Raw genomic sequence first — 14,287 nt, forward strand, 5'->3', positions numbered from 1 at the left:
GGGATGCGGGGGACTCCAGGAGGGATGCGGGGGGACTCCAGGAGGGATGCGGGGGACTCCAGGAGGGATGCGGGGGACTCCCGGAGGGATGCGGGGGGGACTCCCGGTGCTGTGAGTCCAGCAGCCTCAGCAGCTGTGCTTGCTGCCTCTGGCTGACGGCGCCCCCTGCAGGAAGGGAGAGAAAGAGGAGCGCACGGTGCGACCTCGAAGAGGCTGCTGCACACGGAAGTTGTTCACCATGCTCTTCTGTACTTCCTCCTCGGCTGAGGTGAACAGAAGGCTCCGGAAGACTGCCAGCTGAAAGGAGGGGGAGAAGACGTTTTAACCCACTGAGTTCTCAAACCGAACAGATCCGAACAGGATCACAGCTGGAGACATGATGGGGCTCAGCCTGCAGGCAGCCTCCACCTTCAGATCAGCTACAACTGCTCCTCCTGCAGTTTGATCAGTCCTGACTTATCCTCTGCAGCACCTGTTTATGTTAAAGGTTCTCACACTGCGGTACAAGTACCACCAGTGGTACTCAGGATCCCCCTGGTGGTACTCAGATGTATGAAGTATTTACAGGTTGTTTACCAAGCTAATTAACCGCCATCAGCTGAGCTGTGACGTAAAGATAAAAAGTAGAAAACATCTAAAAAGTGTTTTTGCTTCGATCAAACTATGACTTCAGGTGGAAACTGAAGAATACTTCAGGTCTCCTGCAGAAACACTGATGGGATCGCAGAACACATCTTAAAGTGCACCTTCAACCAGGGTTAGGTGTGTTTATTACAGCTGAATGGCTCCTCCTAAATCAGTTCAGTGACTGAAGGGGTTTGGAGACAGGAGACAAAAGCACGAGGACTAAACTAAGTCTGAGAACCACTGCTTTGTTCATTTTAAGACCAGCTGTAGAAAAGAGCCGAGGTTCCCTCTGAATATAACTAAAAGCTGCACTGACCGTGTCTGACCTCTTGGGGGCAGCGCAGGACACCTTCAGCTGCAGTAAAAAGATGTTTTGGTTCATGGAGGCTGCTAACTGTGTGGCTGACATAAGCTTTAAATTGATGTAAAAACAGCTTTAATGCTTCCTTTATTCTCCTTCAGGTTTAGAAACCTTCGATCATTCTTTAGAGCAACATTAAGTAGTCATTTGAAAGAGTGAGTTTAACGATTTTATCTTTTAGATGTGAGATTTACAACAATATTGGGCTCATAATTTAACAACAAACCAATCACAATCAATCCTATCACAGTGTGGTAACACTAAAACACTTCACACACCTGGTCGTGGCTGACTTCGATGTGCTGCTTCATGACGATCCAGGTGACGGATTCGGTCAGAGGGGGCGTGGTCAGAGAGCCATGGTACGTCCAGTAGTCCTCCGTGTTGGCGGGTAACAAACAGGCGGGGTCAAAGTGGTTAAACTCGACCACGCTTTCCTGCAGGTGGGCAAAAAAAAAGCTTCAAGATGTAAAACTAACAATCACATGAGAGAAACGAGGCGTGAGGAGCGTCAGAATCAACAAAGACTTCCAGGTTTTTAGAAAAGATAAAACAAACAGCTGTCTGTTTTCAGAAGATGAAATCAGGAAGTTCCTGTTTGCTCCCTCATTGCTGCAGATTCCTGTTACACCTTCTGACCAGGTGATGGCGCCGGAGCCAGCTCAGATGTTTCTACTCATTTCATTCACAATACTGTGTGTTTTATCGTTTATGGCCTGGGTTTATCTGCATTGAACGTCCCCAGATGGGTCTTTATAACATTAAAAACAGTTAAACTACAGATCAACACCACCAAGAAGGGTGGTGGTTATTCATTAACCATGATGGAGGGCTCTACGCACACAGCTGTAACGCAGAGAGGTGAACAAGTCTGCAGGATAATCGACCTTCACTCCACAGACGTTCAGATGCAACAATTAAAGTTTCATTTCCTGAGCTCCTGACTCAGACACTCAGAGGTTTATAAGCCAGTAAAGGGCGTCACATTTTTAAAAAAGAGATTTATAAGTTTGCTGAAGACACTGACCTTGTGTCTGATTGCAGGCAGAGCATCAACCAGCTTCTGCAGGCCCTCGTGTCTCTTTCCCACCTGCACGAGGATCAGACATTAATCTGGATTAAAGTTCAGATCTTCAGCTGACAGGAAGTCATGAACGCTCAGCAACGAGCTGCAGGAGGATGTTAAAAGGACTGTTTACCTTCAGGAACACGCCGATAACAGCCAGACCGTTGTCCTCCATCACCGCCTCCTCGAACAGACTGAACTGGTCAGAGTTCCAGTGGACCAGGTGGAGCTGAGGGCAGATCAGAGTCGGAGTCGAACCGTGAGCGAAACCTGACCTTTTTACCTTTAAGGTCAACTTCTATTATCGGTCAGAGCTGTAACGTGTTGCTCTGAATACAATCAAATAAAAACCACAAACACACGGGAACATCTCGTTACATAAGAGAACCTGAGACAGATGTTATGAGTTAAACAAACACACCTCTAAGGTTTGACTTCAGGGATCGGCGCCTGAAAGCAGCTTCACAGAAAACTGATGCTTTTATTTCAGTTATGTAAACAGTTCCTAAACTATTCAACCAACATGAATAAAAGAAGTAATCAAAATCTGTTGTAGAAACAGCGCGACTCTCGTTTCTTTTCAAACCAACTCATCCGGGCCGACTTTACAAACTTTAATATCTTCTCATGAAAACATGACAGAGTCAGTGCTTTAAGTCCAGAAAAACACTCAGATTACCCAACAGCAGCTCCAATAAAAAGGTCAAACACCACCAGTGATGCTGGAAACAACAATTTAATTCATCCGGCTGATTGGTTCTGGTTCTGGTTCCGGCTGACCACAGGGATCAGCCCCTGCCTAACATTTCTTAAAGGAACGTAAATCTGAAGCTCAGAAATGAAGCTGCAGCCATGAACTGGGCGTAAAAAGGTAATCGGTTGTAGACAAACGTTAAATGTTTCCTTTCTGAGACTTCATGAGAACAAATGAATTCATGTCGCTGACGGTTACATTATCGCCCGCCTTCATCTCTCAGCGGCGGGCGATGATAACTCTAAACATCGACAGTGTTTAATAAATCTGACTTTGGTTGTTCCTGGCATTTCTGAGAGCTAAACGTGAAACAAACTGAAAGTTTTTCCTTGAAGCTGCTTGAAGATCTTTTCTTTGCCTGGTGAGGAGCCACATCGTGGAATTAAAAGTCTGGAGTTTAAACCAGGACTTCTGCGTTACAAGAGAATTAAACTCATGGCTGAGGAGAATGTCCTAAAACTGGGTTTTCTTCTTTAAATAAAAGCCTTCAAAAGCCAGAAATGAATAAAACTTCCTCAGCTTAAAGACAACAACTGTCTTAGTTTTCAGAGAGAAGTTTCCTGTTTTCCTAATAAATACTGTTCACGGTTAACTTTGGTTTCTGGTGGGATGGCAGTGAAAATGTCGGTTGAATATTTTTGGAATGACTCGAGCCGTGCACGTAGAAGAGCGTGCACGTCTGAAGCAATACCTCTGCAGGAAACAGCTGTCGGTCCACGGTGTGCTCTGACCCCCAGTCGTTGGATTCCCCCCAGTGGAAGTGGAACTGACACAGCCTGTAGGTGTCCTGCAGAGGGCCTCCTTTCAGCGCTGAAACAAACAAACAAACAAACAAACAAACAAAAATAAATAACCCTGAGAGGCCGAAGGTTTCGACTCCTGAACGCCACAGATCCCCATCAAGGACAGCAGCTTGGCTCATTCTGTTTGTTCAGGAGCAGATTTCTCACCAGGAAACAAAAAGGCCCGCAGGCTACGTTCCTGTTTGATGACTTTTTATTGTGACCATGCAAGAAGTTAAACAATAGCTTCTTCGTAAGTTTAAATTCATTTCAGTGAAACCACAAAGTTTCATAACGTCCGGTGTCCCAATCTCCTGAAGGAGCTGAACGTTTCCATCCAGAAATGGAGTGAATCAGCTCTCAGGTTATTGCAGAGCGGCGCCTGAGGCGGCTCCACACATTTAGCATTTTTATTAAGATTCACATTTAGAGTTATAGTGTTTTGGAAAAAAAACTGAAGTGAAGAGGGTGTTACAGCTTCAGAGGTCAGCACAAACAGACCGGTCACATGACCGCCATCAAGTCCACGTGGCGCTCCGAGTGATGACTGGATTTTCCTACATACGGGGGATGGGGGGGCAGCAGGGGAGGAAATAATCCTCTTATGTAGATCAAAACATGCATTCTTCCCTTCAAAACACTCACGACTTCAAGCATTTTACAGTCAGGAACTTGGGCGGAATAAATCATTTTCTTTCCAGATGGGAGCGCATAAATCAGTAAAAGAACTTACTGTTTCTGTCCGCGGTGTCGTCATACTCCACCAGGAAGGAGTAGCCATTGTTCCAGATTTGTTGGCAGGTCTTTGGGTCGTAAGAGGTCTCCAGAGGCTTCAGGTTCGAGTCAAGGACGCTCCTCCTCACAGCGATGTCTATGGGGGACTGACGATCCCCTCCTGGCACCACAAGGGGTCCCTGCCACATGGGATGCACTGGAGACAAAAAAAGAAAAAGAAAGTCAGATTTTATAAAAACACTTGCACTGAAAACAAGAAACTGCTGACACCTACATCTCATGTAGCGCTCGGCTGCTTGCCGACAGTCCATGCTGAATCTGAACTACACCCTAACCGTCCTACAACTCCCTCAGCCTCTCCTCTTTCGGCTCGAAGAAGGAACTGAATGAAAAATGAGACGGTGAGTAACAGTATTTCTTTTTCCTCTTGAAGGAAACGACTGAATAAAAGTGAAGTGGGTTGGCTGTACAGAAAGTGACACTTGGAATGTCCTGGCACGCCTCCAGCTCCCCTCCACAGAAAGAAACGGACCAGGACCTCCGGACGCTCAGACTTCTAGTTATCCCAAACTCCTGAAAAGCCGAGCTTCACCTCGAAAAACATCTGTCTCTAAATTAAAAAGCAGCTTAAAAACGCCTTCTCTTGTTGTCCAAACTAAACGTACAGAAAAACAAAAGGCTTCTGTTTTCGTCCAGCGGGAAGCTAAACGTTTCTGCTGAGACTCGAGCCGAACAGGTCCGACTGGGAAATGACCTTCATCTTTATCGGATTTCAGCCGCTCCTCCTGGGGGGAGTGGACCACCTGACTGCCGCCGCTCACAAAGCCTTTCGAGTCATTCTCAGCTCCTGCCTCGTCCCGGTTTGTCGTCTGCACGACAAAACATTTGGATTCGGATACAGAGAAATATAAATGTAGGTTTGAGTTTTAGATAAACGAGATGTTTGATTAAAGGTGCTGATGTTGGGGACAGATTCACAGTTAAAGCTCTGTTTACACAACAAATAACCTTTTCTTTTAATTCGCTTAAACCTGTTTAAAATAGACGAGACAAAAATATATATATTTTAGACACACAAGCAGGACTCGTCACGGATTCCACAGGTTTTAAAGACAAGACAAAACAGTTCCAACTACTAAAACACCGAGGTCGTTTTATCTTCCAGAGGAAACAAATTCGAACCATCTGTGAGGACAAAATGTAACGTTCTGCAGAGAAAAAAATAACAAAACAAAGTGAGTCTAAAGGGTTTTATCCCTGAACTCAGGTTTAAAAAGAATGAACAGAATCTCAGTGTATGTCTGTGTGGAAAATATCTGTAAATCCATGGATTAATGCATATCGCCCGCCGCCATTCATGCCCGAGTTTCAGATTAAGATCAATTTATGTTGAGGAATGACGGACTTTTTAAATAAACCCTGAAAACAACACGACCGCAGAGCTTCTACCACACCTAACCTTATCTCACCATCTGTAAAACTCACTGACGTACAGCCACTTTACAGTGTATGCTAATTCCAATAAGCCGTGGCGGCCATCTTGACTCTGGTTGATTACAACGATTTACAGCCAAGGAGCTTTTTTTGGCCAACAGGGACGACTCCAACAGTTAACGGCAAAGTTTCAGGCAGAGATCTGTCACTTAACCTGCGTGTTTGGAATGAAGCTCAGCTACTACCACACCAAATTTTAACTCAATATCTGTAAAAATGACTGCGTTAGGTTGGTTCTGCCTTTGCCTCGGGGTGATAATTCAGCACTACCTGAGAGACAAAACTGAGGGAAAAGAATACCATCTCGAAACCTGCCTGGGAGACAAAACTGAGGGAATAGAGTGCCATCTTAAAACGCACCTGTAAGACAAAACTGAGGGAATAGAGAGCACAGTTCGTTTACATTGTTATGTTGAAACTTTAGGAGCAAACCTGCCATCTCTGTGGACTCTTATATCACATATAAGCAAAAACAACAAACCTAAAATGCTTCCAGGACGCTTTGAATGACCTCATCACGCTTCTTTCTTTATGATTGTGGCTAAAAACTAACAAAGCCTTGCTGGACTTTAAGCAGTTTTTACATGTATTTGTTGTCTCTGTGGTTTCAGGTGGCATCCAGACACACCTGGATCTTCAGAAAGTTGTCTCTGAGACTTGTTAGACCTGCTCGGGCGTGTTTAATGAGTAACACGTGAGGAATATTTATGCCTCGTATTAAAACTGGACATAATGTTCAGTTTGTTTTATTTAAAAACAATGCTGACAGTGTTATATTTGATTCAGTTTTTAAACGCAGGACATGTCCTTGTGCTGAAGCTGCAGACACAGCAAAGATAAATATATGAAGTTGAGATGGATTAAAGATATAAAAGCTTATATTTGTGTTTTTAATGCTTTATTTCACCACATAATGGGTCACCTACAGCCAGGCGGTTATGTAGGCAAAAGGGCTTCAGCATCATATTAGTTTGGATATGATTGAGCTGCAAAGCCCTGCAGAGTCCGAACCATTCCCTGCCCGTGTGTGACCGAACCCGAACCAGCCGAACCAGTCCGTTTCGTACTCACCGTGAGACAGGACATATTTGCTGGAGCACGCCGTCAGGTTGCACCGCCTGACGGGGGTCACCCGGTGGCTCCCGGCGGCTTGCCTGACGAGCTGGCAGTGAAGCCGGGACACAAGCGGTCTGACCGCCAAGGAGAAAGTCACCATTTCGTTAAAAAACAAAAACAAAAAAAACAAACTGCTGCTTCACGACAAACGGCTGCGGGTCCGGGTCGGCGGGGTTAGCTTAAACTCCGCGCTGAAGTTAGCTGCCTGGTCAAAACAAGCCACCATCTGACTGCTTTTCTTCAGCCTCGCGCCCTCCTGCTGTTCGTCTGGAGGCGGAGAAATGCGTCAAACACGTCCTCAAACAAAGCAAACAAACATTTAACCCGAAGCTGTTACGTAAACTTTCATTTAACCCGTTTTTGCACCGCTGCTATCCGCGCAGACCCTCCCTCAGCGGGTCCCCGGAGCGCTCGCGAGGCCTGGGAGGAGACAAGTGAGGGGCCAGTCGCTTCGACCAATCAGAGCGCTCCTTTTAGGGGCGTTAGCAACAACCATAACAACAGACCGGAAACACCGTGGAGCTGACAGAACTGCGTTAAATAACACAGGCAGTAAGTATGGAGCCTGATTTGTGCCAGAAAAAGGAAATCACAGATATTAAAATTTAGATTTTAGTTTTTACTTATTTATTTCGAACAAAAATACACAAATAATTAATAAAACAGCGATAATGCTAGAAATAAATAACAGAACTTCCACACTATTCACCAGTTTGAAGTGATTTATCTAATAGTTGTGAGTAGTTAGGACTAACTGTCAGCCGTGACATCAGACAAACAAACGCCTGATTTTGATTATTTTTCATGCACTTCTTACTGGTGTGAAAGGACACTGCATTAGCTAATATTAAACATCAACAACATGTTCTTGTTTCTACGCAGATGTGCGTGTGTAGAGACAGAGAGACTATCTGTCAATGGTGCAGAGGCTCCTGAACGCATCAGTCCACCCGGAGCTGACCGGAGCTGACCGGAGCGCTCTGATACGTTTCTTTTTCCTCATGCTGCTGTGCATTATGGGTAAACACCTCCAATTTGGTCTCATCTGTCCAAAGGACGTTGTTCCAGAAATCGTGCTGCCATATTGTTTTTTTGAGAGAAGAGGCTTCCTCCCCCGACCCTTCCAAACAAACCATACTTGTGCAGTGTTTTTCCAGTTGTCCTGTTATGAACTTTGACCTTTGACCTGCTAACAGAGGCCCCTCCACTCTGGCTTCGTCTGTTCAAACATTTTTCCAAAACCCTTGTGGTTTGTTCAGATAACAAAAAAAGCTATTTTTACATCCTAATTTATCTCCATTTAATTATTTTTTGTCATAAAAACAACAAAAGTAAACTGCTTAATGAAAGACTGCAGAATGTCTTCTTCTGATGAATACAGACTTTGGATTTAGCTGAAGTACATTTTTAAAGCTTGTTTATGAGATACGTGTTTGGTTTTGCATCACAGATACGTCCCAAGAATTTCACAACTTAGAGATAAAGTGCGGCCGTGTATTTGTTTACAGAAAGTTAAAGGTATTTACTTAAATCAATCAGGACAAATGTGATTAAAGGGAAACATGGAACTTTGGCCTCGTTCAGACTTGCTTTTCAGATGCGACTCGGGTGGGAATCTTTATTTATTTATGTGTATTCGTCTACCTTTAGACCTCCAGCTTTGAGTCGTAATGACCTGCTGAATGTCCTCACAGCTGCTGGAAAGGACAGAGACGGCTGATTAATCATTTCAGGTACGAATGCTTCGAGCAGCCCAGAAAATCAATGAAGGACACATAGGACATACAGGACACATACAGGAGACACAGGACACATACAGGACAAATGGGACACATGCAGGACACACAGGACATAAACAGGACACACGGGACACATGCAGGACACATGCAGGACACACAGGACATACACGGGACACATGCAGGACACACGGCCACCACTATGCAACAAACGTCCTCCGAGACGTCTCACAACCATGTCACCTTCTGTCACCTCTTGTTGTCCTCTGAGAGACACTTTTCAAACTTCCTCAACATTTTTCATTTTGAAATTCTATATTTTTCCAGATTCAAACTTTGACTTTTTATCTGTTTTTTGAGCCTCTTTTTTATTTTACTGTAAATAAACATGTTTGTAAATATTGCAGTTTTTTGGAAAGCCTTTTTCTTCAAATGTTTGGCTTTTCAAAGCATCATGTGAAGAGAAACAGCCCAATAAATGTTATTTATACTGAAATCCTGGTGTTTTATTTAAACTTTGGTAAAAAAGTCAGGTTTACTTTACTTTGCAAACCTGACTTTTCTTCTTTTTCAAACTAAATTATTAGTTATTGCACTTTTATTGATGCTATTAGGAACAGTTTTATCTTCCAACAGAATAATCTGAGCTTTAAGGCAGAATCAGATTTATGATCATGTTCATGTCTGAGCAACTTTTAGAAATGATGATTTTTATTAGTTTCTGTAAAATGAAAAAAATGAAAAAGTCTGGAAACACCAATGTTTTTCCAGACCTGGAAAATACTCTAAATTCCATAGTTTTCAAGGCTTCAGATCCTTAAAGACTTTAGAATAAAACCTGTTGACTTTTATCCTCTCGGGTCTGTGAGGATGGCTCAAGTTCAGGTTTTTTTGTTCTGTGCTGTGAAAATGCCCTCTGCTCCCCGGGGAATTCACCTGAACTGCTTTCTTGTTTTTATTCCTCTTTTATGGCTCTCATGTGTTTATATGATCCACACAAGGACGGAAACACGACGCAGGAAACGGTAAAGAAACAGGACGGTTGAGCTCCACGGCAGCAATAAAACCGCGATAATGTCAGATTCTGCAGCTGGTTACGGTTATGGGATGTTCTCAGGCCTAAAACAACACGAGACATCTGAGCGAACGAGAAGCCTCGGAATCGGCTGCATTTATTGTCTTCATGAAACTGGTTCAAAGGCTTTGCACAAACTTTCAAGTTAGATGAGGAAGAAACACGAACGTATGAAAACAGACTGACGTCCTGTGCTGCGGCTCCTGAAGTCCAACGCCCCGCTGCGTCTCCGGGTCCGTCTCAAACAAACGGACGCTTCCGAACCTTTCTAAGATCCGACACACGTCGGCTCCTCTTCAGGGCTGTTGCCTCACTGCAGCCAAATTACAGAACGTCTGGTTACAGATGTGAAGAAAATAAAAAACAAACATGTCAATTATAGAAAAGAGGTAGTAAATGAAACCTCTCCATCTGTGCTCGGCGTCTAACAGCATCTACAAACTCCAGGATCTGCCCACCTCTTTTACAACTGATTTCTTTTTTTTTATATTACAAAAAAAACCCCACAAAACACTCATTTGTGTAGCATGAAAAATACAGTACGTTTATAAAAAAATACAACAAAAAAACACTTTTTTAAAACATCAAGAAGCATTTTAGGATCTTAAATGAAATAAAAATAAAAAGTTAAATGCACTTTTTAAAATTTTCTAAAATGCAGAATCTATTTACAGCGTCGTGTTTATCATCTGAAAATAAGCTTGAAGCACAAAAAAAAAAAAGATGAACCGTGGAGGAGATTGTTCTTCATTAAACAGGTGTTTTATTTCATCCTGCTGTCTGTCTGGAGTCAAAGGACAAAAACTTAGAAAGTCCATCAGACGGGACCAAGAGGTCCGTTAGTCCAGAGCGATGATGTCATCGTCGTCGTTGTCAGCGGCTGCACCTGATTGGTCCGTGCGCGGGCGCTTTGTGGAGGTCTCACCGGTCTCTGAGTCCGGGTGCTTCCTCTTGGAGCCGGCGGTCGCCGCTGCGGAGCTGGACGAAGCAACTTCCTCCTCCTCAGAATCGACGATCATGATGTCATCATCGTCCGCTGCAGCTGCGGTGGAAGGAGAGAGAGCTTTAATTCCACAAAACATGAACACCACAGGAAGTTTTCCAAAGATTATTGATGCAAACAGTAACTAAAAGCTAAAATTAGCTAAAACTGGAGCTAAGTTACATTAGCAAAACCATCCCTAAATGCTAAAATTAGCAAGACAGTAGCTAAAAGATAAAAGGAGCAGATTTTAAAGAGAATAAAAGGAACTGAAAACATCTCTGTGGAAAATATTTGTAAATATAGTTAAATATTTTTGAAATGTATAAAAGTTAAAGCTAAAAGTCACAGCAGCAACCTCCTGAATGAGCCGAACGTTCTGACAAAGTCCGCAGGAGTAGTTGGATTACAAAAGTGACTTTTTTCTTTTACTAAAACATATTTCATGTCAGTAAAACGATTAAATGTTTTTGGTTTTTGTTTAAACTCCTCTTTAGACACAGACAACACTGATGCCGACCTTTCGAGGACGTGGACGGCTGGGCGGAGTCTTTGTTGCCGTTGGTGATACTGTTCACTTCTTCCTGGTTACTCTGAGGGGGCGGAGCTTTGTCCGGAGCCTCGCCCACCACCTCAAACTCCACGTCCCGCTCCAGCTCCTCGCTGCCGGCGAGGACAGAGGCACAACGCGTTCAGTTTATTCAGCGAGAGAAAGGCGGGGTTTACAGAGCATCACGTGACCATGAGAACATACGTGTGCAGGACGTTGATCAGGAGCGTGTAGTCCTGCAGGAAGTCGTCCGATTGGAGGCGGCTGCCATTACGGATCCCAAAGTCCGAAAGAAATTTGGAGTTGTTGGCTGGAAAGAAAGCAGAAGATGTGCAGAGAGTCAAAGTGAGGAAACCGTCACAGATTCAGATTTTAAACCTCAGAAACAACAACAGGAAACGTTACAGTTAGTTTCCTGGGTATAAATGTTCAGATCTGCGTGTGTTAGGGAAACTTTAATAAACCAACACGTTCCTGTCAGTCCAGAGGGCTCTCCATGTGCCGCTCTGGCCTCCATCTTCAAGACAAATTTCTACTGTTATGCATTTTTTTGGAGTTTGTTGTGTTAATGATACAGTTCACACTAATACTGAAACATTAAACATTTTTAATACGATGTGCAGCCGTATTATGCAGCAAGTTATATTACTAACTTCAACTGGTTTTATACCATCAGCGTTTCTGGACTAATTGACAAAAGCTGAAAGAGCACCCTACTCTGTCCAGATGAGTCATTAAACACTGAACATCTCCTGCTCTGACTGCAGCTGGGAGATGGGAAGGAGGCCCACAGCGGCCTCCCCGCTCCTCGAGACAGGAAGGAGGCGCACGGTGGCCCCCGCTCCTCGAGCTCGGAGACAGGAAGGAGGTGCACGCCACCCCCCCGCTCACGTCGGAGTCTCCAGGACCACCAGAACAGGTCTCTGGATTTGATGCTAAGGGGTCTGAAAACTCACTGAATACAGTACCTCTTTGATTTCTTTAAAACTTTCATCTTCTTCCTCCAGTTTTGATGCAAACAAGTTTTATTTTACTGTCCAAGCCTCATGCAGACAAATCAGACAGACAGAGTTTTTATTTTATCTGTCGAGTTAAATCAGAGGATCAAAAGTAAAATGTTTTATGTTCAGTTTACATATATTTAAGTTTTCAAAGAAAAGCTTTTTTTAAATAAAGCAACAGATTAAACTCTAGGGACTTATTTGTCTTTAAATGAAAACTAAAGGAGTTTTTATCTTACCTTCTGTTTCTCCTTCTTCTGACGAGATGAGGATGGTTCCTTTCCCATCCTCGATCTGAACATCTGGAGCGACCATCCCAAACCGCTCCTTCAGGATCTGAACAGAAAAACACAAACAGCGTGAAGAAGAAGCCCCGCTGTAACGTTCAGAACAGCTTCCTGTTCCAGCTCAGGACGGCGCCGTCTCGTTACCCTGTCCTGCAGACAGAGGACCGTCGTCTTGTGGACGTTCAGTTTGACCGTGACTTCGGGTTTGCTGGCGCAGACGTAGCAGTTGGAGCTGGGAGGGTCCAGGACGCACGGCACCAGCAGCTTCTTCCTGAGGTTCGGACACTTATTCAGGAAGATCTAAAGACAAAAACATGTCCTGGGTCACATTTAACACGTCTCACTTCACAAAAAACACTTTATTTATAACTTCACACTGATGGAACCTGCTGTAATCAAGTTTTCTGCTCAATTTTCATCTTACTGACAGAAAAATGGACCAAACTGGAGTCAGATCCAAATCTGATCAACAAGAATTAATTTCTACAGGAGAACTTTTCTCGTTTTCTCTCTCGTGTTTAATATTTTACAGGAGAGAGACGTCAGACTGCCAGGAAGCAGAAAAGATGCTGAACAGAAAGAGGAGACGTGAAAATTTAAACAAAAAATACAAACGAATCAAAAAGATCAACAAGACGGTGAAGAAACGTGAGCCTGGTCTGGTTTCGGATGTTTGCAAAAAATACAAACACTTCCCTACTTTTTATTACACTGACAGAACCACACGGTACCGTTACCGACCCGATGAATGTCTGCTCAGTTTGGAAAAATAAACCTTATAGTTTGAACCCATCAAGACTTTAAAACTTCTGGCTTTAGGCACACAGACAGCACTAAATAACTGCAGAATATTTAGATTATTAAAATTCTGAAGTCATTCATTGCAGCATCACGTATGTCAGGTCCAATCCAGCTGGACTGGGCTTTAAAGCTTTAATAAAAGATGGAGGCAGCTGACCTGAAGTCCACATTAAGCTCAAGTTTTCAGCAGAAGCCCCACTCTGGGACAAAGACCCGTTCGTGACCCTTGAACTCACCGTGCGACAGGATTCCAGCTCTCCGGAGAGGATCTTCAGCCCCTCCAACACGATGAGTCCCGCTATCACAGCGTTGGTCGTGGCAATAGCTGGGATGATGTTTCCTGCCATGGCTGAAAGAAGTTATTACAGTAATCAGTGTCAGCGTACATCTGAATAAAACTAAACCCTGATTTACGGGTCATTCCTGGAGGAAGGCAGTTATTAAAACTTACACTTCACATCGAAGCGGCTCTTCATGTTCATGCTGAAGATGTGCATCCGAAGGTTTGCTGCAGCGGTGACAAAGTCCATGGCTGGAGGGTCATCCTGAAAGCAACGGGAGGCAGAGAAAGGGTTAATACGCTCAGTCAGCTGATTTCAGGATGTTTCCAGCTGTGAGAAACGTCTAACCACAGCTGGAAAAACTCCTTTCTTCCTCAGGAGGGGTTTATTTTCCTCTCAGATGAGTTTGATGCAGATGTTTACATTCAGAACGTCCAAAGAAACACGACAAATGATCTGTAACATTTATGCAATTCAAACACCCCCAGCGACCCGAGACGGGCTTCATACACCCGCAGACACCCAAGACGGGCTTCATACACCCGCAGCGACCCGAGACGGGCTTCATACACCCGCAGACACCCGAGACGGGCTTCATACACCCGCAGACACCCAAGACGGGCTTCATACACCCGCAGA

At 44.0% G+C, this 14,287-nt stretch overlaps 2 protein-coding genes across 5 annotated transcripts in view; both read right to left on the minus strand.

Annotated features, from left to right (window-relative positions):
• Positions 1 to 7,359, minus strand: part of ca5a (carbonic anhydrase Va) — a 10,769-nt gene extending 3,410 nt beyond the window's left edge. The window contains exons 1-7 of one of the 3 annotated variants that reach the window (XM_037978164.1): positions 6,891 to 7,359; positions 4,324 to 4,521; positions 3,500 to 3,618; positions 2,188 to 2,283; positions 2,016 to 2,078; positions 1,267 to 1,425; positions 147 to 297 (exon numbers count right to left, since the gene is read on the minus strand). In XM_037978164.1, coding sequence (XP_037834092.1) covers positions 147 to 297; positions 1,267 to 1,425; positions 2,016 to 2,078; positions 2,188 to 2,283; positions 3,500 to 3,618; positions 4,324 to 4,521; positions 6,891 to 7,035 — 931 coding nt within the window. In that variant the 5' untranslated portion in view covers positions 7,036 to 7,359. Of the gene's footprint in view, positions 1 to 6; positions 298 to 1,266; positions 1,426 to 2,015; positions 2,079 to 2,187; positions 2,284 to 3,499; positions 3,619 to 4,323; positions 4,522 to 4,599; positions 4,838 to 6,890 lie in introns of those variants that run through there. The other 2 variants (XM_017439952.3, XM_017439953.3) reach the window with 2 other exon arrangements.
• Positions 7,360 to 9,810: 2,451 nt separating this feature from the next.
• Positions 9,811 to 14,287, minus strand: part of uba2 (ubiquitin-like modifier activating enzyme 2) — an 11,510-nt gene continuing 7,033 nt past the window's right edge. For both annotated transcript variants that reach the window (XM_017439941.3, XM_017439943.3), the window contains exons 11-17: positions 13,819 to 13,912; positions 13,604 to 13,716; positions 12,711 to 12,866; positions 12,519 to 12,615; positions 11,483 to 11,588; positions 11,249 to 11,391; positions 9,811 to 10,788 (exon numbers count right to left, since the gene is read on the minus strand). In XM_017439941.3, the coding sequence (XP_017295430.1) occupies positions 10,586 to 10,788; positions 11,249 to 11,391; positions 11,483 to 11,588; positions 12,519 to 12,615; positions 12,711 to 12,866; positions 13,604 to 13,716; positions 13,819 to 13,912 (912 nt within the window). In that variant the 3' untranslated portion in view covers positions 9,811 to 10,585. The remainder of the gene's footprint in view (positions 10,789 to 11,248; positions 11,392 to 11,482; positions 11,589 to 12,518; positions 12,616 to 12,710; positions 12,867 to 13,603; positions 13,717 to 13,818; positions 13,913 to 14,287) is intronic.

This window comes from Kryptolebias marmoratus, linkage group LG11 (genome assembly GCF_001649575.2).
Source record: "Kryptolebias marmoratus isolate JLee-2015 linkage group LG11, ASM164957v2, whole genome shotgun sequence".
Lineage (NCBI taxonomy): Eukaryota > Metazoa > Chordata > Actinopteri > Cyprinodontiformes > Rivulidae > Kryptolebias > Kryptolebias marmoratus.